Source organism: Alternaria novae-zelandiae, assembly GCF_023758075.1.
Source record: "Alternaria novae-zelandiae strain BMP 2774 chromosome Unknown scaffold_18, whole genome shotgun sequence".
NCBI lineage: Eukaryota > Fungi > Ascomycota > Dothideomycetes > Pleosporales > Pleosporaceae > Alternaria > Alternaria novae-zelandiae.
In genome coordinates this window covers 400,257-422,162 of record NW_026056978.1, presented here as the reverse complement: position 1 = coordinate 422,162, position 21,906 = coordinate 400,257, and the positions used below count along the sequence as shown (strand labels likewise).

Here is a 21,906-nt window from a genome sequence, read left to right as displayed (position 1 = left end):
GGACCCGCCGTCTCGTCGCAAGGTGGAGCCTAGTTCCCATTCACGATCTTGCCGTCCCCAATTTGGAATCAGCAGCAGTCCTCTCCAAAGTAAATGCCCGTCTCGACGAGTACATGACGTAGCACACGACTCATTGCACAGTGTTGTGACAACCAAGAGAGAGATCAGATGAACTCAAGAAAGATGGGTCAGATAATTGTCCCTGCGTGGTGATAGCGGCGCTCCGATGGCTGACCGTTGTTAGCCCGTTTTTGCGTAACGAAAATGACGGACACATGCAACCGAAGGGGACAGGCGAATGACTTGCATAAGGACCTTAGCGGCGTGCTTTGGCTGCGGGGTCACTTCCCGTCCCATTCGCCAACACTGTTGACGCAGACAACAGGTGCAGACGGCTGCATATGCAGCAAGTGTTGAGCCATGATCAAAATACGTCTGGTCTGGAGTTGGGCGACTCGCAGTAGTAACATCAAGGTTTCCATGAACGGTTCGTGAGAACTACCGACCATGCCGTTTGACATCTGTCATGACGTCTTGTCAGGACTTGAGTGGATTCAATGTCAGGAGATAATCAGACGCGTTCCTGCCCTGGAGGCCACCCGTGTCTGCTGTACATGAGCCGGGATGATGTTTGTTGAATGCGCAGTGCGACTCCTGCATGTTTGTGGCGCGGGCTGAGTGCTTTGCATGCCGGTCTCGTTCCGAAGTTCCGCCTTGGATGCTAACGCGACTTCATTTGCAGCCTCATACGAAAATTCCGAGTTGCTACTCTCAACTATATGCTGATGCTGTTCGGAGTGCCTCGTAACGCCCTCATAAGACTTTTCTCTGATCGATCCAGTGCATGTTTGCTTACCATTCGAAACCCACGGTCGCCTGGGTTTCCCAGCGGATGCATGTGCGGGCGGGTGATCGACTAAATTCGAAAAGGACGGGACTGTTTGTTGCCGCTGTCTGCGAACACGTATGCGGCGGGGCCTGCTTGACTCTTCCAGGGTCGACTTGCAGTACAAGTTGCATACCATAGGCAGAAGCTAGCGAACCATACCAAAACAAACCCAGTAGACGGAAACGATGTGGGTGTAGAAATGCTTCTAGCGGCAGGTGGTGCTGCGAGGGCTTGGTGGGTGTTTCGGGCTTACCTAGGTGATTGACGAGCTCTGCCGCAGCAGGTATTGTGTCGTAGCTTCAAGAACAGCACCTTGTATTGCCCACGTTGCAAATTGTCATGAGGTAGGCGATACGTCGCTCGTGGTGCCTTGTCGTGGTACGGGCAGCAGAGTGGTGATGTTCACGTGATCTGGGATCAGACGCGCGGATCAATTGGTTCCCGAGCTCCGACGCGCTTAGACGCGTTCGGCCATGTTGTCACTGCCCAAGCATCAACTGTCGAGGCAACATCACCGCCTTACCATATCAACCAGCGTGCGAGCACTATGCGCGCAGAGACTTAGAGTCGCCTAAGTCACACTGAGTAGCGGCTGCGACCATGTTCAACTTCACGCCCCTCCTGGGCGCACAGAGCTCCTCACCCGCGTCGCAGTCATTGCTGGAGTTCGATGGAGGCATACAAATCTTGATCGATGTTGGTTGGGATGAAGACTTCAGTGTAGAGAAGCTCAAAGAGATAGAGAGGTAGGTTCTTGATCTGGCTGCGGACGCGATGTGGAGCACAGCTGAAGTATGGGCTGTTCATATGTGCTACACGCGCCTGGGAAACACTGGCAGCGGATAGCAAGGTCGCTATATAGCAATACACCATACATACACGATGACTAATTCAGACACTGCAGACATGTCCCCACCCTCTCATTCATCCTGCTTACTCACGCGACCACTGCGCATCTCGGAGCCTACGTCCACTGCTGCAAGAACTTCCCTCTGTTCACGCGAATACCCGTCTACGCGACAAACCCCGTCATATCGCTCGGCCGAACGCTGCTCCAAGACCTGTACGAATCCACGCCGCTCGCCTCGTCCATCATCCCCGCCGAAGCTCTCAGCGAGTCCGCATACTCCTTCTCTTCGGCGCTCACGGGTGGAAAGAATCCCAACATTCTTCTCCAGGCGCCTACGTCGCAAGAGATTGCCGATTACTTCGCGCGCATAAATCCGCTTCGATATTCCCAACCGCATCAACCCATCCCTTCGCCGCACTCGCCCCCGCTCAACGGTCTCACGATTACCGCATACAGCGCTGGACACACGTTGGGAGGTTCAATATGGCACATACAGCATGGGATGGAGTCGGTCGTCTATGCCGTCGACTGGAATCAAGCTAGGGAACATGTCCTCTCCGGAGCTGCGTGGCTCGGAGGGCCTGGCACTGGTGGCTCTGAAGTTCTGGAGCAGTTGCGTCGTCCAACTGCCTTGATCTGCAGTAGCAAAAACACCAGTATGGTCAAGGTGGCTAGATCGCCCAACAAGCGAGACGAGGCCCTCCTCGAGATGATTCAAGACACAGTGGCCAAGGGTGGAACCGTCTTGATCCCCTCAGACTCGAGCGCTCGTATACTGGAACTGGCATATCTTCTCGAAGAAACATGGGAGCGGGAGGCAACAAACGCCGAAGGGGGCGGTTCACTACAAAGCGCAAAAGTCTATCTTGCGAGTCGAACGGGTGGTGCAACAATGCGATACGTACGCAGTATGTTGGAATGGATGGAAGAGGGCATCGTGAAGGAGTTTGAAGCCAGCGCTGCGGATCAAGATCGGAGGAACAAAAGCGGCAAAGAGGAAGACCGCGCCAGAGTCCCGTTCGATTTCAAACATATCACACTGGCTGAGCGCAAGACCCGCGTAGCTAGGATGTTAGGCGCCAATGGACCGCGAGTAATACTAGCAAGTGATGCGACGCTCGAGTGGGGATTCTCGAAAGATGCTATTCGAAGTCTGGCGGCCGACGAGAAGAACTTGGTCATCCTCACTGAAAGAGCTGGCCAACTGGGCGCTCAGAAGAAGGGTCTCGGCCGATATCTCTGGGAACTGTGGAACCAGCGCAACGCTTCGCCAGGGCAGGACGCTCCTTCTACAACCATAATCGACGCTGCGGGCGACCAAGCGCCGCTCAATACTATACGGACAGTCGCACTCAAGGGAGACGAGATTCCGCTTTATCAGCAGTTCCTTGCCGGCCAGAGACAACGGCAAACTACCATGGGTGGTAATAATGCAGCAATGCTCGAAACATCCGCTGGTGTTGTCGACGACCGATCATCCACCGAGTCAGAGAGTTCGGAAGGCTCTGGTGACGGATACCGAGGAAAAGCCCTCAACGCGACCGTCGCTCTTCAACATGCACGAAACAAGCTTGGCATGACAGACGCGGAGTTGGGTGTCAACGTACTCTTACGTCGCAAGAACGTCCACGACTATGAAGTGCAAGGAAAGAAAGGAAAAGAGAAGATGTTCCCGTTCCAGGCCAAGAAGCGTCGAGCGGACGACTTTGGTGATCTGATCCGACCCGAAGATTTTGCGCGCGCAGAAGAGGAAGACAACACTACTGGGGAAGCTCTTCGTGGGGAGGGAACCAAGAAGGAGAACGCTGTTGGCCAGAAGAGGAGGTGGGACGACCTACTGAACAACACCGACACTAACAAGGCCAACGCCAATCAAAAACGACGGAAAGACAAAGAGGCTCGAGAAGGCGAGGACGGAGAATCGGACAGCGAACCAGAAGACGATCCAGACAAAGTGGAAGGTCCTTCGAAAGTCATCATTGAGTCGGAGGCCCTGGAAATCCGGTGTCGCATCGCCTTCGTCGACTTTTCAGGCCTGCACGACCGGCGCACGATCCAGCAGCTTATTCCACTTATCAAGCCTCGCAAGCTCATCTTCGTGGGTGGTGAGGAAGGCGAGACTCTGGAGCTTGCAGAGATCAGTCGCATAGCGCTGAATGCAAACACCGATTCTGCCAGCGCCATCGATGTCTTCACACCCACAGTCGGCGTGATGATCGACGCCAGTGTCGACACGAATGCCTGGAGTGTCAAGCTCAGCCGCAGTATGGTGCGCAACCTCCGTTGGCAGAACGTTCGCGGCATGGGTGTCGTAGCCATCACTGGTCGCCTTGCAGCTGCAAGCTTGGAGCCAGAAGTCAAGGAAGAGGCAGATACGCCTGCGAAGAAGAAGGCGCGACTCGACGCCCCTGCGGTTCCCGTATCTAGCGACAAGAATGACGATACACCCATCCTCGACGTCGTTCCCACGAACATGGCCACGGCCGTTCGATCCGTCGCACAACCTTTCCACGTCGGCGATCTTCGCCTTGCTGATCTGAGGAAGCTCATGAATGCTAATGGCATGCACGCTGAGTTTAGAGGCGAGGGTGTGTTGGTCATCAACGGCACGGTAGCTGTGAGGAAGACTGCTACTGGTCAGATTGAGATTGATGGAGGGGCTTATGGTAATCTGGATCCAAGGAACAATGATGCGGCGACTTTCTCTAGGGTCAGGAGGCAGATCTACGAGGGCTTGGCTGTGGTTGCTGGGGGTTGAGTGTTTAAAGACACGGATTAGGTATTAGGTTATGCATTCATGGATTATGCTACACTATTCACTGCTGAGAGACAAAACAGAATCTTACGAATAAGCAAGGTACATGTTGTTCCACTTCCATGACTAGGGCTCATTGTGGCAGATGCACATAGTTTGATCACGAAGGAGCACGATTCACGCTTGAGCGCGAAGTCTAATAGAAAAAAGACATGGGTACAATGTGAGCGGCCGAATCTGGTAATTCGCCTCTACCAGTGTGAGGCGTGCTAGGCAACATGGTAACCTACCCTGACAGCCAAAACTAAGCTAAGTTTCCTCACCGGTGAATCGGCTTCTTCACCGGAGCAAGGCTTGCATAGCCTCCCTTGGTATCGCAGTTAAAACTGGGTTGCGCATCCTTTCCTCTTAGCATGCATATTCGTATCACTTCTATTCACCTACCAAGGGTCGCTCACGTTCAACAGTTCGTCGACTAATGTTGTACGTGTTGGTGAAAAGTGTCATACAGCAGGATGTCCAGTCATGTTAGCCAATCAGCCGTAAGGTAAAGTTGTTTTGGGGGGGTACGAGTGGTCCCTGGTAATACCAGCTCGGTTACTCATGCTGCATGTAAGGCTGTGGCGCCTGCCACGTCTCAGCCTGCCAGAACTTGTCTTCTAGCCTCGTCATTGTCTACCATCCTCGCCACCCCTCTGTCATCAACATCAAATTTTTGTTACCCGAATACGTAACCTTTGACCAGCTAACGTGCTATAGCTACTCGATCGATCTCTGGTTGCAAGGCGCCTTCAACTACCGACTTCTGGTCGTGATTGTCTCATCGCATACAAGCTTGGAAACGTTAACTCGCACTGGTCTTTCAAACTTGCTCTCAATGCGCCTACTAAGAGTCGGAAGCGACCATCTCAGCCTATTTGAGGCCCACGGCGAAGAGATCCCCCCGTACGGCATCCTCTCTCATACGTGGGGTTCGGATTCCGATGAAGTTTCCCTGAAAGAAATCGCAGATGGTGTGAATCTGAAGGAAATCGCAGATGGTACATGCCGCAGTAAGGCTGGATATCGCAAAATTCTCTTCTGCGCAAGACAAGCCGCCAGAGATGATCTAGAGTACTTCTGGATCGATACTTGTTGCATTGACAAGTCAAGCAGCGCAGAGCTATCAGAAGCGATTAACTCCATGTTTCGATGGTATCAAGAAGCGGCAAAGTGTTACGTCTACTTATCTGACGTCTCGATCAAAGACACGCGCTCCTTCCAAGCCAGCCGATGGTTCACTCGCGGGTGGACATTACAGGAACTTGTCGCCCCGAAGGTCATCGGATTCTACACTGTGGAGGGTGAACCTATCGGCGATAAATTCTCGTGGTTGCAAGAGATAGGGGAAACAACCAAGATCCCGCAGCATGTACTTCGCGGGGGTGATCTTTTCGAGATGAGTGTTGAGGAGCGGTTATCGTGGGCAAACACACGTTCAACAAAACGAGAAGAGGACCTAGCTTACTCTCTTCTGGGCATATTCAACGTCCATATGCCGCTTATATACGGTGAAGGCAGAAGAAAAGCCTTCTTGCGACTCCAAGAAGAGATAAACAAGTCTTCGAACGGTGAGGCACATTCCCGACAAAACTATCCGCCATGACCCCAAGAGGGTCGGCGTCAATCAAGATGGTCGCTGAAGATCTATACAGCAACGAAAGCGATGATGGGCTCCAGGCACGTGGTACCAAATGGGGTTCCGAAGGCGCTCAGTCCAGAAAGCTCTGCACACATAGCGGGGCGGACGGGCAATATCAAGGTCAGTGGTCGCGCTGATAACGTTAATACCGGCATTTCTCTCAAAAGAATTGTAAGTGGAAAGTTTCAAAAGTCAGCTCTTGCTCGAAATGCGCTACTGATCTCTTGCCGCGAGCGAACCTCGGCGATTGGCTTCGGTACCATAGTACCACTCCATACTTTACATGTCTCTAACACACTGTCAGGCTTCAGAACCACCCTTTTCAGCAAGAATATCAAGAGAGACTGGTTCCGTGGAAGTGGGCCTCGACTCTAGCGACATTAACACCGGGGTTATCACATGGTGACTATGTGTCATCAGTGTAAGTGATTTCTTGAGAGAGTTGGATACCTACAGCCTTTGTCGCTGGCAATATCCTTATTGAGGGTGTACCACTGGAGTGTACGTATCAAACGTCGAAAAACTAAGAAATGCAAGAGAGCTAAGGATGGGTTCCCGATGTGACCCATGATAAGAGATATGAAAAGGACACGATCACATCACACTCGAATCATACGTGTTAGCCGATGCAGGAAGTAGTAGTTAGACGCGGGTGTATTTTATGACAAACAATATAGATACGATATACGATGGTCATGTTTGCTTCACCAGCTTATCAAATTGCGAGAATGTATGGACAACCGTCAAGCGTTCAATCCTCATCAACAATACCAGTTGATGATTGCTTGACATTGTCGGCGACGATGTTCCCAGTTACCACCATTTCCTTCTTACCGGTTCCGTCTTTTCTGACGACGATACCAGTGTGGCTTTTGCTAACGCGCTTGTCGGCATTGATGTATCCTGATTCGCCCACGAGCGCGGTCCCGTGCCTGTTCTTTATTCCAGTGACCATACCATCCACGTTGTTCGCTTTCACATTGCCGGTCTTTTCAATAATCGTTGCACCCTATCATGGTATTAGCGAACATGTCGTGGACAGCTAGTATTCCCATTGCAGGCTGATTTGGTCATCATACTTTCTTATTAGTCTCAGGACCACCCATGGTTGGCTTTATTGCACAATCGCAAACGAATTGACGCTGGTTCCTTTCTTAATCGATGGAAGAGTGTGAAGGGAGAATCTGCTTTACACCCGAGATGAGGGTGCGGGGCACCTGCATACCTATATAACCTCCAGGCTACTCTAGCAGGCTGAAGGCGCGTCAGCCTGCGGCTTTGAAGGGCTCGTCGAATGGTATACCCAGGCTGGCGATCGCAATATTGATTGGCCAGTCAAGTAGATAGCGAGCAAGGCCATGTGGTTCAATTCGGTCATATGTAGGCTGTACAGCCTGCACCCCACGAACGCCCAAGAGAATCTGGGTGGAGCCTGGTGGCAATGCAGGAAGTTTATGCCTCGTCCTCGGGATGTTCTGCTAATATGACCACCTAGGTATGCGCATCTGTCGAGGCTGAGCACGCTCAGCCAGCCCCTTCTCGTGAACGTGACAGCCTTGGAGGGACCTTTCTCTGCTGCGCCGACCTCAGAAAGACCTGCCGGTGAGACGCAGGACCCTGAACCCTCGTGCATGCGCTCCTCTGGCCTTGCGGGATCGGGACAATCCGCCCTGACACCCGTCAAACCATAGTCTTTATATACCCTTAGACATATCCCAATCCAATGGCTCAGAGTACAACAAATCGTACACTCTTACTCCACTCCATCTCATCACCGACCTTCATAACAAGCTACTAGCACAGCCTTACCTGGATATCTGCACCTTTACGATTCCGCAGCCACCACAACCACCGCCGTCACCGGTCTTCCTGCACCTCCTCCATTCTACTATCGACCCAATACGCATCACGAGAACGGTGGTGCTGTTCACAAGGATTATTCGATCTCCCGGCCCAGCGGAATGGGCCTATTCAAACCAGCTTGGGATCGGGACTTCCTGATCACTGTGGTAGCAGTAGTCGGCATCGCCACCTGCAGTATCAGTCTAGCACTAGTTTGGAGCTCTCCCTGTCCTGAGGCCTCTCCTATAACGCAAAACAACAGCACCGGCCCTACAGGTGATATTACAGCGGGTCACGACATTGGCTCTGCTTCAACTGGCATTGACGGGAAGCCGCCGTCGACATGACCGTGTCATTATGGCTGGCTGTGACCGTGGAGTTGTGGGCCAGCATGGCCTTGATGCTGTGGATGAGCGTGCCTGTATGACATCCCTCTTCCACCTGCAAACTAGTTCAACTGACTGTGCCTCAGAAGGAAACAAAAGCTTATGTCTGGCGATGTTGTCAATGCGGTGTGAGTACTCCTTCCCTGACAGGTCGCGACTGGATAATGAGCTGACATCGTTTTCTACAGTACTATAGCATGTTTCTCCCCGTGCTTCCAATACGGCGATGTACTGGCGGACGGACCAAGCAATCGGAATGGGTTTTACGAGCACGACCGTGGGATTAGTGCCTTACTACGACTGGGTTAGCGGAGGATGCGGATATATACATGTCAGATAATAGATTGGGGTTCTGTGTAACATACTCTCATCTGTTGCTGTCATAGAACTTGATTACGCGCCAGCCTGCGGCTTCTCTTTTTGGTCCTCCCGTGACACGGATGCGTAGCCTGTTGTGACGCGCGAGAGCGCGTCCACTTCTTCGAGCAAGCCTGCAAGCGTTGAGTCACGCACATCTATGATACTGGTTGATGGCGCATCATAATGTTTGTTTCGCGACTTTTGTACGAAGGGTTGGCATTTTCCTGGGTAATGTGTACAATAGGGTTGCGCCTCACTGTCGCACTTGCCTAGACAAGCGCGCCGATGACCCCACACCCCTCCCTCAAATTGAAGGGCAGCAACTGCGCCACAACTGCATAGCGGCCAAGTCTCTAACCTAACGGTTGCGCAAGTATTTTCTTTCTATGAGTCCTCTCTAAACGACTGCACGAAAATCGCGCTCGACCAGACACACCATGCCGTCCAGTACTGACGAGGCGCAAGCGCTCGGCCATTCAGAGTTTTGGGACCAACGGTACGCAAAGGCCGACGGAACCAAGCCAACACATGAGTGGTTTCGCGCTTTCGAGGACTTAGAGCCGTTCTTCAAGAAGCATCTGTTCGACAAGACGAAGGAGGAGGGGAAGGATGGCAAAATTCTTCACTTGGGCAGCGGCGATAGTGTAGGTCTTCCAAGGTTGCTATCATCGGATTGCGGAACGCCGTGAGCAGCACAAACTTCAACACCTAAGCGATGATAGCCTGGCTCAACATCACTTCATCTTCACTCATAACCCGCAAATTGTTTTTGTAATTACATAGTTTAAATGACTGACCCATGACCAGACCGTCCCATACGATCTCCTAAAGCGGGGCTACACGAACCAGCTCTGCATTGACTTTTCCTCAATAGTCGTCGATCTGATGAAATCGCGACACTCAGATGAACCTCAAGTAGAGTGGACAGTTGGTGATGTACGGGATATGAAAGGTATCGACAGCAACTCTGTGGATGTCGCCTTTGACAAAGGCACACTGGATGCCATGATCTACGGCAGTCCATGGAGCCCACCCGAGGAGGTTATGGAGAATAGCGGCAGATATCTCAGTGAGGTGAGTAAATGAATGAGGCGTAAGTTTGGAAGCTTCGATGTATGCTAATTGCGCAAAGGTCTGGAGGGTATTGAAAGATGACGGCGTCTTTCTCTACATCACATACCGCCAGCCACACTTCATCAAGCCTATCCTGAACCGGGACAACGAGTGGGATCTTGAGATGGAAATCATGGGTGGAGGCGACACTTTCCAGTACTTTGGTTTCATCCTGAAGAAGTACACCGCAAGCGCGAAATGAAAACCTGACCGACGAGACTGCGTTTGGAGATGAGTTGCATCCAAAGGGTCAAAATGGATTGAAAGTATGAGGACGCCCGATTTGTGGGTGCACCCCAAGAGACGTGCCCTGTCTTGAGTTTTATATTAAAGTGATATCAAAATTTACGATATCTGCAGGATGAAGACGAAGTTGTGCTTCCCCGTAGCCCAAATGCAACCTTGAATGGCGGGGTTCGCTAGTCGCACAGACCACATTCCTCTCTGCTCTTTCTCTTCCCCAACCCTCTTCCCTCAGCCATTCTCCACACTCAGCTATTCTCCACGGTGCATTTGGAATTGACTGAACTTTCCTCGTTTGCCACCATCTACACAGACACTGTCTTGCATGAAACAGTCGACTTTCCATCCTTGAACCCTGGCGTGCATACGATCGGTGCAGAACTTTCGAATACTAGCTCGACGCTTCCGTTCTTTGCGCCATGAAACTGGATGTTCGCGCTCGCGTTCGCCGCGTTCATGCCGATTCCAGCGCCGATGATGATGGCTTCCGGGGTCATGTTGAAGCCGCTTCCCAGACCGAAGTCGCTGGATCCGGCTTGAAGTCCGCCTGTTTCGCGTGCGTTAGTCAGAGCAGTCGCATAGGAATGTGGACTACGTACCTCCGTAAGAGACGTCGGCTTGCCAGTTGATGCCGCAACCTACACCAATCTCGCCGAATGGTGAAAGGTTACCCGCCGCAGCGACGTTTCCGAGTCCGCTAGTCGATGTGACGTTTTTTGTCAGACTCGTAATCTCGACGCCGTTGGCTCTTCGGTGTTGATGCGGTGTTGCTGATGCGAGCATCTGCATCGCAAGGAACGGTAAGACGAATTGGGCGAACATGATATCGATGACGTTGACGATGCGACGCGGTTTCAGAAGAGGAGGACCGATGTATATATAGAGGGAGAACTGCCGTTGGGTAAGGCTGCAGATAGTACAAAGTTGTACTTATAGTCGGTGCTTCTCAAGGTTTGATGATCAGGGGCCCGGCGAAACTGCCTTCATCATTCAGGCTATTCATCAGTTCTGTGCTTCTAGTCGACTTCCATTTGTTCTACAGTACCTCCCGGACGATCCGGTAATTGCAATGGCGAGTAAGAACCGCCATTCGGTCCGCACCCAAGTCTGATAGGGGGCTTACGGCGCGTTAGCAGGAAACCTAAACTCCACGCGACGATGGCAACTCTATTTTGACAGCCGCGAGTATTTTTGTACACAACGTACTGACGCTCTGCTGAACATGGAGAATGTGTTTCGCGATGTTGTGGACAGACGCAGGGTCGCAGACTAATTGACATCTAGACAATACGCTTTCGCGTTCGGCGAGTTCTCGGGCCTTCTCCAGGAAGTGTTGGGCTGTACTACCGGCCCTCACGGGTCTAACCCTGCCGTCAGCGATGCTGACGTAGATCACGGTTCGTAGATGGTAAACTAGCTGTGTCAGATTGTGCACCGCCAGAGGAGGCGCGCCACCTTGACCTGGTATATTAGGAGCTCTGCTTATAAGGCTCGGCAGTGCTTATTCGATACCTCACTTCAGTTCATCGCATCTCATCCAAGATGTTCACCCCTTTGGTCTTTGGTTTGCTTCTGGGAGCGGCGCGTTCAGTCGTGGGCGAAGAGTCGAATGCACCCTACCCGACAGCCACGAACGGTTCTTACCCCACAGGAAACAACGACTCATGTCTCCACACTCATGATGGAGGGTTCACCCCGGACTTCTATCTTTCGGTTACATACGAGAACCATACTGTAGCATGCCAGACTCGCATGTCTGCGTTGGTAAACGGTACATCCCCAGGACCCGAACTACGTCTCCCAGCCGGTAAGACGAGTTGGGTGCGAGTCTGCAATGACATGGAAGACTACAACACAACCATGGTACGAAAAACATAGACCATATCACATAACAGTAACTAACACCATTAGCATTGGCATGGTCTCAGTCAACGTACTGCACCTTTCAGTGACGGTTCCCCTGTCAGCCAATGGCCGATCGCGCCTCACAGATGCTTCGACTATGAGATTCACCCCGAGATTGAGGATGCCGGAACCTACTTTTACCACTCTCACATCGGCTTTCAGGCCATCTCTGCAGCAGGGCCGCTCATCATTGAAGACTTTGGTCCTCCTCCGTTTGAGTACGATGAAGAGCGCATCGTCTTCCTCCAGGATTACTACAACAAGACCGATGAGGTGATGGAAGATGGTCTGGTTGCGACCCCGTTCAAGTGGACTGGTGAGGTCAACGCAGTGTTGGTAAATGGTGTCGGTGTTGCCAATGGTGAAACAGCTGGCGAGGGCAACTGTGAGCTACCAGTCATCGAAGTCGAGCCCGGCAAGACCTACCGCATGCGCTTCGTAGGTGCAACAGCCATATCGATGGTATCTTTCGGTATCGAGGGCCATTCCAAGTTCGACGTTATCGAAGCCGATGGTGGCTACACGCAACCCCACACTACAGACCACATGATGCTTTCATCCGGCCAACGTTTCGACGCCCTCTTCAGCACGAAGACGGCAGAGGAGCTCGGCAACCAAACCGACTATATCATCCAGTGGGAGACCAAAGACCGCCCCGCAATCTACACTGGCTTCGGTATCCTGCGCTACCCAAGCTCAGGACCCAAGATCACCACCGCGCCCACAGTCGCCCCTCTAACCTTCACCAACGCCACCTACGATTTCCTCGAGTATGTTCTCGAGCCTCTTGTCCCCAACAACTTCCCTAAGGCTTCCGAGATAACCCGCCGCGTCCACATAAACAACGTGCAACTCAAGCAATCCACCACAATCTGGCAACTCGACGGCCTAAACTGGACCGAAGAGACCACCGCCAACAGCCCGCCCTACCTCGTCGACATCTACAAGAACGGCCCTGCAGCTATGCCGAACTACACCGCCGCCATGGCCAACGGCGGCTGGGACCCATACACGCTAACCTGGCCCGCCAAGCTCGGCGAAGTCATCGAGATCATCCTAGAAAACACCGGTTCTCTCGTCGATAACAACGGCGGCTTCGACTACCACCCTTTCCATCTCCACGGCGCGCACTTCTACGACTGCGGCAGCGGAAACGGCACTTTCGATCCTTTTGAGAACGAGAAGAAGCTTGAGAACTACAACCCCGTCAGGCGCGATACTACGAACCTGTACCGCTACCGTACCAAGGGCACAGCGGGTGAGGAGGGTGGATGGCGCTGCTGGAGACTGAGGGTTCTGGATCCGGGCTGCTGGATGCTGCATTGCCATGTGCTGCAGCACATGATTATGGGTATGCAGAGTGTGTGGGTTATGGGCGACTATGAGGATATCGCGCGCATTCCTTACTCGGGAGCGGAGGGTTACCTCGACTTTGGTGGTACCGCGTATGGTGGTCAGGATATCTCGCCCGTTGCTTATCATAACTGGGATGAGTAGGCGGGGAGTGAGGTCTCGCTGTTTCCAAGTCTGGTGTCATTTTTTCAAGCTATATAGATTAGTATCTATTAAACCTAATCGTTCACCTACCCTTGGAAGTGTTGTTCGTGTGGTCGAGCTTCTCCCTGCGCGCTTTGGCTTGCCGTCCAGGCTCGTCTCCGTTCCCTGCTAATCGCAATCCAGATTGTGCGCTTGCGATGGTGAAACCATCTAGTCAATTCATGCGAAATGCGTGTTCTTGCAGGAGTGCCATGTTAACAGACTTACTCCAAGCTGGCGCTGCTGTCAAGTGTTTGGGAGCTACCTAGGTAGTCTTGGCGCGCGGAGCTCTGACGCGTCCACGGGTCGACGCGTCTTCTGGCTCAATACCGTGGTAACGACACCACCAACCCACGAGCGACACGATTGACACGATTGACTTGCCCACAACACGATGAAAAGACCGTCGTTACTGTCTTTTTGTTTAGAAAGCATCGAAGCAGCCCATGTCCAAGACATGCCACATGAAGGATAATCAATTTCTAGACGCCTAACGCAAACCATACACTCATACAATCATAGTAACGAAACAGACCCCGAAGTCTACAAGCTCTCCCAGCCCCCATTGTTAACATCGCCCTCCAACCTCCTCGCAATCAGACTCTGCACTCCACCTTCCAGCCAAACCTTCCTCAGCAACGCATCATACCGCTTCTGGTTCAAGAAGAGCTGGTGGTGACGGCGCAGCGCGGGGTCAACTTCACCGTGCTTGTCGAGGTAAGGCGCGACGTGCCAGGTACCGTGGTCGAGATTGAGGAAGAGAATCATACATTTACGAATATGTATAAAAAGGCCAATTTGGCCGCCGCATCTGTAAGGACAAGACGTTAGTATGGGATCTTGAATGATGTAGGGACCGTGGGGGAAAGACTTACTTGGCCAGATGCTGGTTACAGCCTCCACGGTTCTTATTCGTCATGCAGCATACGGCTTGGCTGCACATGATCTCGCCGCAGAAAAGGCAGAGCGCGGGGTCTGTGAGTTCTTTGCCTGTTGTGGGGCAGCGGCGGCGTATCGCTTCGTCGGTTAGGGTGTCGTAGTTCTTGGGTAGGCCGACGAGTTCGAAGATGGCGGGATGGGAGAGGGAGATTCTGGGCTTGCGCGGGGTGTTGCCGCCGGCCCGGCGGAAATGGCGGAGCCAACCTCCTACGATGGAGCGCGTTGTGTAGGCTGATGACGTCAAGCTACCGAAGGAAGCGAATATTTCGTCAATGGATGGTAGTCGGAGGATGGAGGAGAGACGTGCGAGTTCGGGCTCATCTGCGCGTTCGGCGGGGACGAGTGGGAGGTCGATGCCGTAGCGCACGTGCATGAGGATAGCCGCTTTACGGACGAAAGGCAGAGCGTAGGTTGAAACCATGGTTTGTATGGAGCCGAGGAATTTGAACTCTCTGAACTGTGATGGAACGAATATGTTATCGTCCAACGATTCGGGTGAGTCGTCCGTGTAGAAGAGGTTGTAGACGGCACTGACAAAGAAGAGCAGGTTGTCCACCTGGTCCTGCGTCGACATGGACCCACTACCGATTTTTTCGTCACTGATGAATCGCTCAGGGGACGACACAATGGGTTCTAAACGCGTTGCCATCTCCTTTTCCGTCTCTTTCCTCGCACCTAGTGCGAAAACAAAGACTACCCGAACAATCTCAGCAAGGTAACACAGCCGCATTATGTGGTGAATGTCGAGATTGGTTGCCGGCACGACACCCACCGCGCACTCTGAGAGGAAGATGAACGGATCTTGGCATAGTAGCGGTGCGATGCTCTTAAAATCGAAACTCAGTACATCTGGGTCAGAGATGCCTGGGTGTCCGACCAACAGCTGGCGGAACTGGCGACGCTGATTTTCCGAGAACTCATCCGTGGTCTTGGTTGGGCCCTGACCGCGAAGGCTTCCGATGGCGATGTAGGACGAGACGGTCTCAGAGAACACCCGGAGATGGGTGATCGCTTGCGGAGAGATCTTGTCGATCAACGTCCCACGCATTGATTCAGACTGCACGCCTCGCTGAGCAATCTCGGCGGCGGCGATAGAATACCCAAGAGCTTGTGCAAGCGCATCAGTATGCGTGAAGTCGTTTGTCACTGCGGGTGTATGCGGATATGCGAACGAGGAGTGAATGTTGTTGACCTTTAAGGTCTCTCTCAGCCTATGATAGATCTTGATCAGTTCTCCCATTGGCACATCCTGTGTGAGAGCTGGACTGCTCTGAGAAGACCCTAGTCCAGCTTCGGCAGCCTCAGGAGGCTGCACGCCGAGGAAAGCTGGGACTTGGAACCGAGGTGCAAGTTGTCCTGGTTGCGACAGAGTAAGGCCAGTCGAAGGTAGCGGGGGCTTCAGGAGATCGGGCAATCGGCTCGATATTGGCTGGATGAAGTCCCGTTCTGCGTATTCGTATAGCATCCTTTGGTCGTGAGACAAATCTGCTGGAACCTTCAGACCCTTCTCCAGACTCTTGTGGGTTGCGACCAGTTGTGATTCCAGCCAGGTATCGAATGGCTCCTCCGTCTCAAGAACACCCGTGCTAGACACCTTCTTTGCTTTCCAGATAATTGGCAAAAAGATGTTTCCAAGGGCTTTGCACAGGGGACACATAAACTCCTTTAGCTCAGGCCGCTCGGGGTGATTGCGCGCAATCTGACTGACATGACGCCTCTGAGTAGCATTCAAGTATACCTCAAAGCATGCGAAATGCATGATATGCCCGCAGCCAGTAGTGACTGGACCAGGTGCAACCGAAAGAGGAGGAAATCCTTTTCCTAGTTCTTGTCGTTCACTAGCAACGCGCTCACCTGAAGCAGTGACTTTCTCTACCATGCGTCGGTTTTTGCCGGCCACACCGAACGGGCGCAGGTCTTCAGCAGATCGATCAAGACTGACCGGCGTCTGCACGACTTCGTCTACCCATTCTTCCCAATCTTCAACATCGAGAGGAGTTTGTCGCATGATCCTACTTTCGGAAATGTATCCAAAAGAACCGTAGAGTTTCTGCTCGTTGCAGTCTTCCTGGCACAATATACATGTGCCGGAGGGGTATTTCAGGGTCTTCTCCTGCTCAACGAGTCCGCCGGTCTCATCTTCCAAGTCGCAAAAGTCATCTTTACCCCAATCAAACTCCTGGTTGGCCAAGAACTTGCCCTGTTGCTCTTTGAAGGCTGCCATGACTTTCGCCTGTCGATCGAGTGCTTGCTTCTTCTTGAGCTCTTTGTGTTCCTTGTCCTGAGGTGCGGGTGAGGCAGTATCCATCCTGTCGGCTGGCATGTTGATTGCTGCCGCTGCAATGATGAAGGATTCTTGTTGGCGTTGCTTGAGCCTGTGAAGAATCAGGCTTATCTTGGGCTCGCATGCCTTGAAGGCTTCGTTGTCTTGTAAGGTCTTCAGGATCGACAAAACGGTAGGGTGGTCTTTGACGCCCACATTCGCGTTCTTGGTCAAGACTGATGTGACGAAAGAGTCAGGCATCTTCTCAGACCATCCATGCTCTCCACTCTTGTCCTCGAGGATAGCCACAAGGAGGAGCTGTAAGACAAACTGGATGTATGTCTCCACGCGAGTGGCTGGTATGCTTGGTGTGGCCGATCCTGCCCTCAACCCGTATGCCAGTAGGTAGTATATGATCTGCGTAAACAACGGTGTTCTGGTGAATGCCGACAGGTCTTGGAACAGACCTGAAGGAATCGGGCGGAGCTTCGGCTCATAGACGATGTCGCTAGCTTGTTTTCCAGTCTTCTTGGCCATGTAGGTCTTGTATGTGTTCTCTGCTTCCTCTCTCTGGTTGCGGCTGTACTGATGAAGGTAAGGATCTACCAAATCGATGTACTCTTCCTTCAGTTCGAAAGTCCCGCTATCAGATAATCCCTCCGGTGCTCGAAATCTAGTCATCTCAGACAAGACAGCTGGGAACTCGTCCATATTCTGAATCCGGTCTGACAGGCGTGCGGTCATGTCGGAGAAAGAGAGCGGCTTGAAGCACAATACATGAGCAATGTCCTTGCGCATGGACGCAAGTTGAGACTCATCGTTGTCCTCCGCGGGTATCAACGACGTACGTTCGCTGAGAATGATGATGAGCAGATGCACAAAGTCCTCAACCACATCGATAGCTTGGCTGTCCTCAAAACCATGGTGACTGGCTTCATACTTGCCAGTCATCCATCCGTTTAGTCCGAAGCGGTCAATCATCGAAGCGAGGAAGACCGACGGATCACAAAGGACGAGTGCAGACTGAAGGAGGAAGATGTCTCGCTGGTGTGATACGTCTCTCTGTGATACGCTTCGATACTGTGTCATCTGATGTCGTAGTGTGATGCCGTTCCTGACCCAAATGCCTGCACGCATCTGAGCCAGCCATGAGCACACTCGGAGGGGAAAGTCGAACATGGCTAATAGGTACTCCTCGGGTTGATGCACAGGAATGGACACCATCGCCGGGTTGAAGTCCATCTGCAGTTCGCTGGGTGAGAATAGAAGCAAGCGCAAGATGTCGTTCCGGTCCATGCTCCGCGCTCGATCAATGAGCCATGATAGAGTGTAATGAAGTGCGTGGTGGAAGCTCATGGGCTGCGTCGCGACAACGTAATCGACAACCTTGTACGATGGCCCATAGAAGGTAGAGGGTTCGGCGTCAAATTCAAAGACTTCCAACGTCTTGAATCTAGTCTCTTCCTTGAGCTCGGTCTGATCAAAGCGTCTACGTTCAGCGCCTAGAGAATTGATGATGGCTACCTTGGCGGCTGCACGAATAGCACGCTGGATGTTGGACGGGTCCTGATCGCGGCTCCAGGCAAACGACTCTGCAAAGTGTCTACACAACTTGTTGATTTCTCGGGTGATCAGAGAAGCGCTGATCCATGCCTCCGACTCAAACTCAAGATGCTCGCCCACTTGGCGAACATTAGGACAGATACCTTGGTGAAGCTTCACAAGGTCTAAGAACTGTAAGAGGTACCGTGGCTCTTCTCGGATTCTCTCCTGGACGAATTCAGAGCCCAGAAGGTACTTCATATCGAGGAAGAAGTGATACATTCGACGATTAGTCACAGCCCCTTGTTCGAAAGCTAGTGTCGCTTTGGGGTCGACGTTTGAAGGGTAACCGACCTGACGGGTAGTCAAGAAGGTGTAGAGAATAGCCATGAGGTTTGTAAGGAAGTTGCCACGTTCGACAACCTCGGACGTAATAGACGGAGTTGTCAACATCTGCAGAGAAAGGTTGATGATGGAGTGGTCAGGCTCACGGTCGGCAATGAGGTAAAGTTGTGCGAGAGCAGTATAGACGCCAGCAAAGCGTAGCCCTAAGAGGCGCTTGAACTCAGGAATGGTGACCACGGTGCTGATGAAGACATCGCGGATACCGATGCGCAATTGCTTCCACATGCGCAAATCATACAATATCAAGTGATCAAGCCTCAGACGTTGCCAGAGGTCTTCGTGAGGTGGCGTTCCGGGCTTCTTACCGTAGCTTTCAGGCCGTTCTAACCAGTATTTGGCTGGCCGTGCTGGCCGTAGTGGTAGTGATCGAGTGTGGGGCGTCTCTGGAACCGGCAGTATCGGCTCAGCATGGCTGAGAGACGGTGCGCCAACCATAGGCTCACTATCTGACTCGGCCGGCGTGACACTCTGCTCAAGCTGAGCACGCCGCGGATGTGCAGGTGGTGGCGGCGGTGGTGGAGGAGCAGGGTAGCCCGCCATTGTGGCTTCAGATACTTCAAGTGCCTCGTCTGCGCTTTCATATGCCTCCATCTCCACGTCGCCGTCATTGTCCTGAGCGCCAACCTCGTCAATGTCCATATCAATGTCCATATCATCTTGGGTGTCTGCTGCAGGTCCGCCGTCGTCGTCATCGTCATCGTCAGAGGCTGTGGTGTCGTCGTTGGTATCGGCGGTTCGCTGTCGCTGGACCCGGATGATGCGAGCTCGTCGCTGTAATAGCATGCCGTTGAAGAAGCCATCCATTTCAGCTTCCTTGTCTTCCATCTCGTGATCATCCAGACCGTTCTTGCCGATACTTTGATTTGATGCTTCGCTGCCAATGCGCCATGGCTTGAGGAGCTCCTCACAAACAGTGCGGCGAAGTATTTGGTTATCTTCGCCGACACTGCAGCCTGCAATATCCTGTATCCACTCAATGAGTACACCACCCATCTGCTCTCGGAACGTGTCTCTCGCGGATCGAATGGTGACGGTGAGCTTGATCTCTTCGATAATCTTGGCCATACGAAGGAGGTCTTTCAAGTCGGTCCTGTAGACTATGGCACTCCGGCCAACATCATTGATCTCATAGGCCTTTGCGAGGCCGAACGCCAGCTTCTGTTTGCAGGCACGAGCGACCTGATCTCTGACGTCGTTGACTGTGTGTTTCTCATCGTTCCACAGTACTAGGCAGAACTCGTCGCATTCCTCTGTCTCGTCACCCAGCTCGTACCATCGTGAGGTAAGGCGCGACTTGCGCTCGTCTTCGAGGATCGACTCTTCCGACTTGGGGTGGCGCAGTTGCTCCGGGGAGCAGGAGAAGACGTCGATGAGGTAGTCGAGGGTCCGCGCAATAGTGGTGCGAATGGTCTCTGCGAGTTCGTCTGGCAGCATAGAACCCTCTCTCGCCTTGCCTGCAGCCTTGGACTCGCGCTCAGGGTCGATCGAGTGTATGTTGCAGTGTACCGGTCGTATCCAGGCCTCGTCGTCTCCGCAGTCGCAGCAGCCAGAGTTGCCGGGCGAGACGCTGACAAAGACCTGGTGCCCCTCATGGTCGGAAGCGTCAAAGCAGCGGGCGCACAGCACGCAGGTGTCGTCGGCGCTGCACGTCTTACACCGGTATGTAGCCTCGCCGTTCTTGAATATATGCCCGCATGGCTTTCCTCTCGCGGCTGGTGTGTATTCGGCGCCTTCTACGGCACCCTGGGCGTCGCGCAGACTCCAGGGCTTCTCCGCATCCGTCGGAAGCCCATTGGGGAAGAAGTGCGCTAGGAATTCGGGGCGGCCAGCAAGAGAGCGGAAGAGAATCTCGCGCAGCTCTCGGTCAGCGGCGAGTTCGAAGCGGTAGTTGTGTCGTCGTGGGAGTTCGCGCAGGTGTCGGCATAGTTCTTGCTCGTGCAAGGACATGTTCATGGTGCAGCTTTCGCGGCGGGATGGTGGGGGACGCGAGTGGTGGGCGGGGGGAATAACGGAACTTTAATGGTGAGGTTGCTTGCGGTAAAAAGTGCTTGGGTCTGAGATACACTATAACGTTGTCAACAACGCAAACGTAGTACGAAGTGCTGGTTTTGTGGGCCAGCCACCGGGGTGAGTCTTGGGTTGGTGGAAGGCTCGGTGTGGTAAGAGAAAGCAGCAGGTGCAGGTGGGTTGGTGGAAGGCTCGGTGTGGTAAGAGAAAGCAGCAGGTGCAGGTGTAAGATGCGCGCTACTATGTCATTGCGAGCATCATCTCGTGAAACAGCGCGGACCCCCGAGGCAGGCGCGACGCCACCAAGCAGCAACTACAAACCCCGCCCGTCTACAAAGGCAATCAATGTCTTGGAGTGTTCTGTCACTTGCTGATACATGGAAAGACACCAGTTATTCGCTGCACATGTTCATTCTGTTCCTTGTTCGAGACAGTCTGATTATGGTCCTCCATGTACTGGTTGCAGCATTTGGTCTGTTTGATGCAGCCCTAATCTGTCTGTATGCTAGAACCATCTATTCGACATGCACCAAACTTTTGTCACAAGTCAGAACTTCCATAAGACACCATCAAACGCAATCATGTCGACGGGCTTCATGTATGGGATGTAGGCCACATCGCGCCTTGGTATTTCGCATGCTGTAGTATACACCACAATGTACAGTGTCCGCTCCAAAGAACCGTAAGAAAGTGTCTATTTCGTGTTCGAACTGAGGTATGGCTGAAGTCCTACTCGTCGTCCTCGGCGGCCTCCATGTATCGCTGCTTAATGTCCTTCCATTGGCGCTGTTACTTGTATTAGCGAATGCCATGTCCACAATAATAATCTGACGTACGCCGCGGTTGAGACCGTCCCAGATCTTTTCTGAGCCTGTGTCGAACGCCCTGTACTGCTATCAGCCTCTCTCCTTTCCCCAGGTTCCTCTTCCGGATGCCGTCGCTTACAGTTGGAGACCGAAGGCGGAGCCGAAGACGGCGAACAGCATGGTGGTATTGCTGCGGAGGACCGCGCTGCAGGCGATGGTTAGTCTCGTTCGATCGAAGGTGTGCGCGAGGAGAGACTTGCTTGTAGACGGTGCCGATCATCTGCGCGGGACCATTAGCGGACATTCAAAGTCGTTATCCGATCAATTCACTTACGCCAGACATTTTGGAGGTGTCGAGAGGGCTGGGTTGACTGCGGAGAGGGA

General features: G+C 52.8%; 5 protein-coding genes across 5 annotated transcripts; 3 read left to right on the top strand and 2 right to left on the bottom strand.

Annotated features, from left to right (window-relative positions):
• Positions 1 to 1,489: 1,489 nt before the first annotated feature.
• Positions 1,490 to 4,497, top strand: J4E88_008234 (uncharacterized protein; the record flags this gene model as incomplete). The annotated part of the gene is made up of 2 exons (XM_049401845.1): positions 1,490 to 1,635; positions 1,794 to 4,497. The coding sequence occupies 2 exons, from the start codon at positions 1,490 to 1,492 to the stop codon at positions 4,495 to 4,497; spliced, it is 2,850 nt and encodes a 949-aa protein (XP_049252383.1).
• Positions 4,498 to 9,200: 4,703 nt separating this feature from the next.
• Positions 9,201 to 10,078, top strand: J4E88_008233 (uncharacterized protein; the record flags this gene model as incomplete). The annotated part of the gene is made up of 3 exons (XM_049401844.1): positions 9,201 to 9,407; positions 9,571 to 9,837; positions 9,896 to 10,078. The coding sequence occupies 3 exons, from the start codon at positions 9,201 to 9,203 to the stop codon at positions 10,076 to 10,078; spliced, it is 657 nt and encodes a 218-aa protein (XP_049252382.1).
• A 346-nt stretch (positions 10,079 to 10,424) lies between these two features.
• Positions 10,425 to 10,941, bottom strand: J4E88_008232 (uncharacterized protein; the record flags this gene model as incomplete). Its single annotated transcript, XM_049401843.1, has 2 exons — positions 10,425 to 10,666; positions 10,719 to 10,941. The coding sequence occupies 2 exons, from the start codon at positions 10,939 to 10,941 to the stop codon at positions 10,425 to 10,427; spliced, it is 465 nt and encodes a 154-aa protein (XP_049252381.1).
• Positions 10,942 to 11,661: 720 nt separating this feature from the next.
• Positions 11,662 to 13,521, top strand: J4E88_008231 (uncharacterized protein; the record flags this gene model as incomplete). Its single annotated transcript, XM_049401842.1, has 2 exons — positions 11,662 to 11,982; positions 12,031 to 13,521. 2 exons carry the CDS (start codon positions 11,662 to 11,664, stop codon positions 13,519 to 13,521), a joined length of 1,812 nt encoding a protein of 603 aa, XP_049252380.1.
• A 582-nt stretch (positions 13,522 to 14,103) lies between these two features.
• J4E88_008230 (uncharacterized protein) lies at positions 14,104 to 20,662 on the bottom strand (the record flags this gene model as incomplete). Its single annotated transcript, XM_049401841.1, has 2 exons — positions 14,104 to 14,371; positions 14,436 to 20,662. 2 exons carry the CDS (start codon positions 20,660 to 20,662, stop codon positions 14,104 to 14,106), a joined length of 6,495 nt encoding a protein of 2,164 aa, XP_049252379.1.
• Positions 20,663 to 21,906: the final 1,244 nt, after the last annotated feature.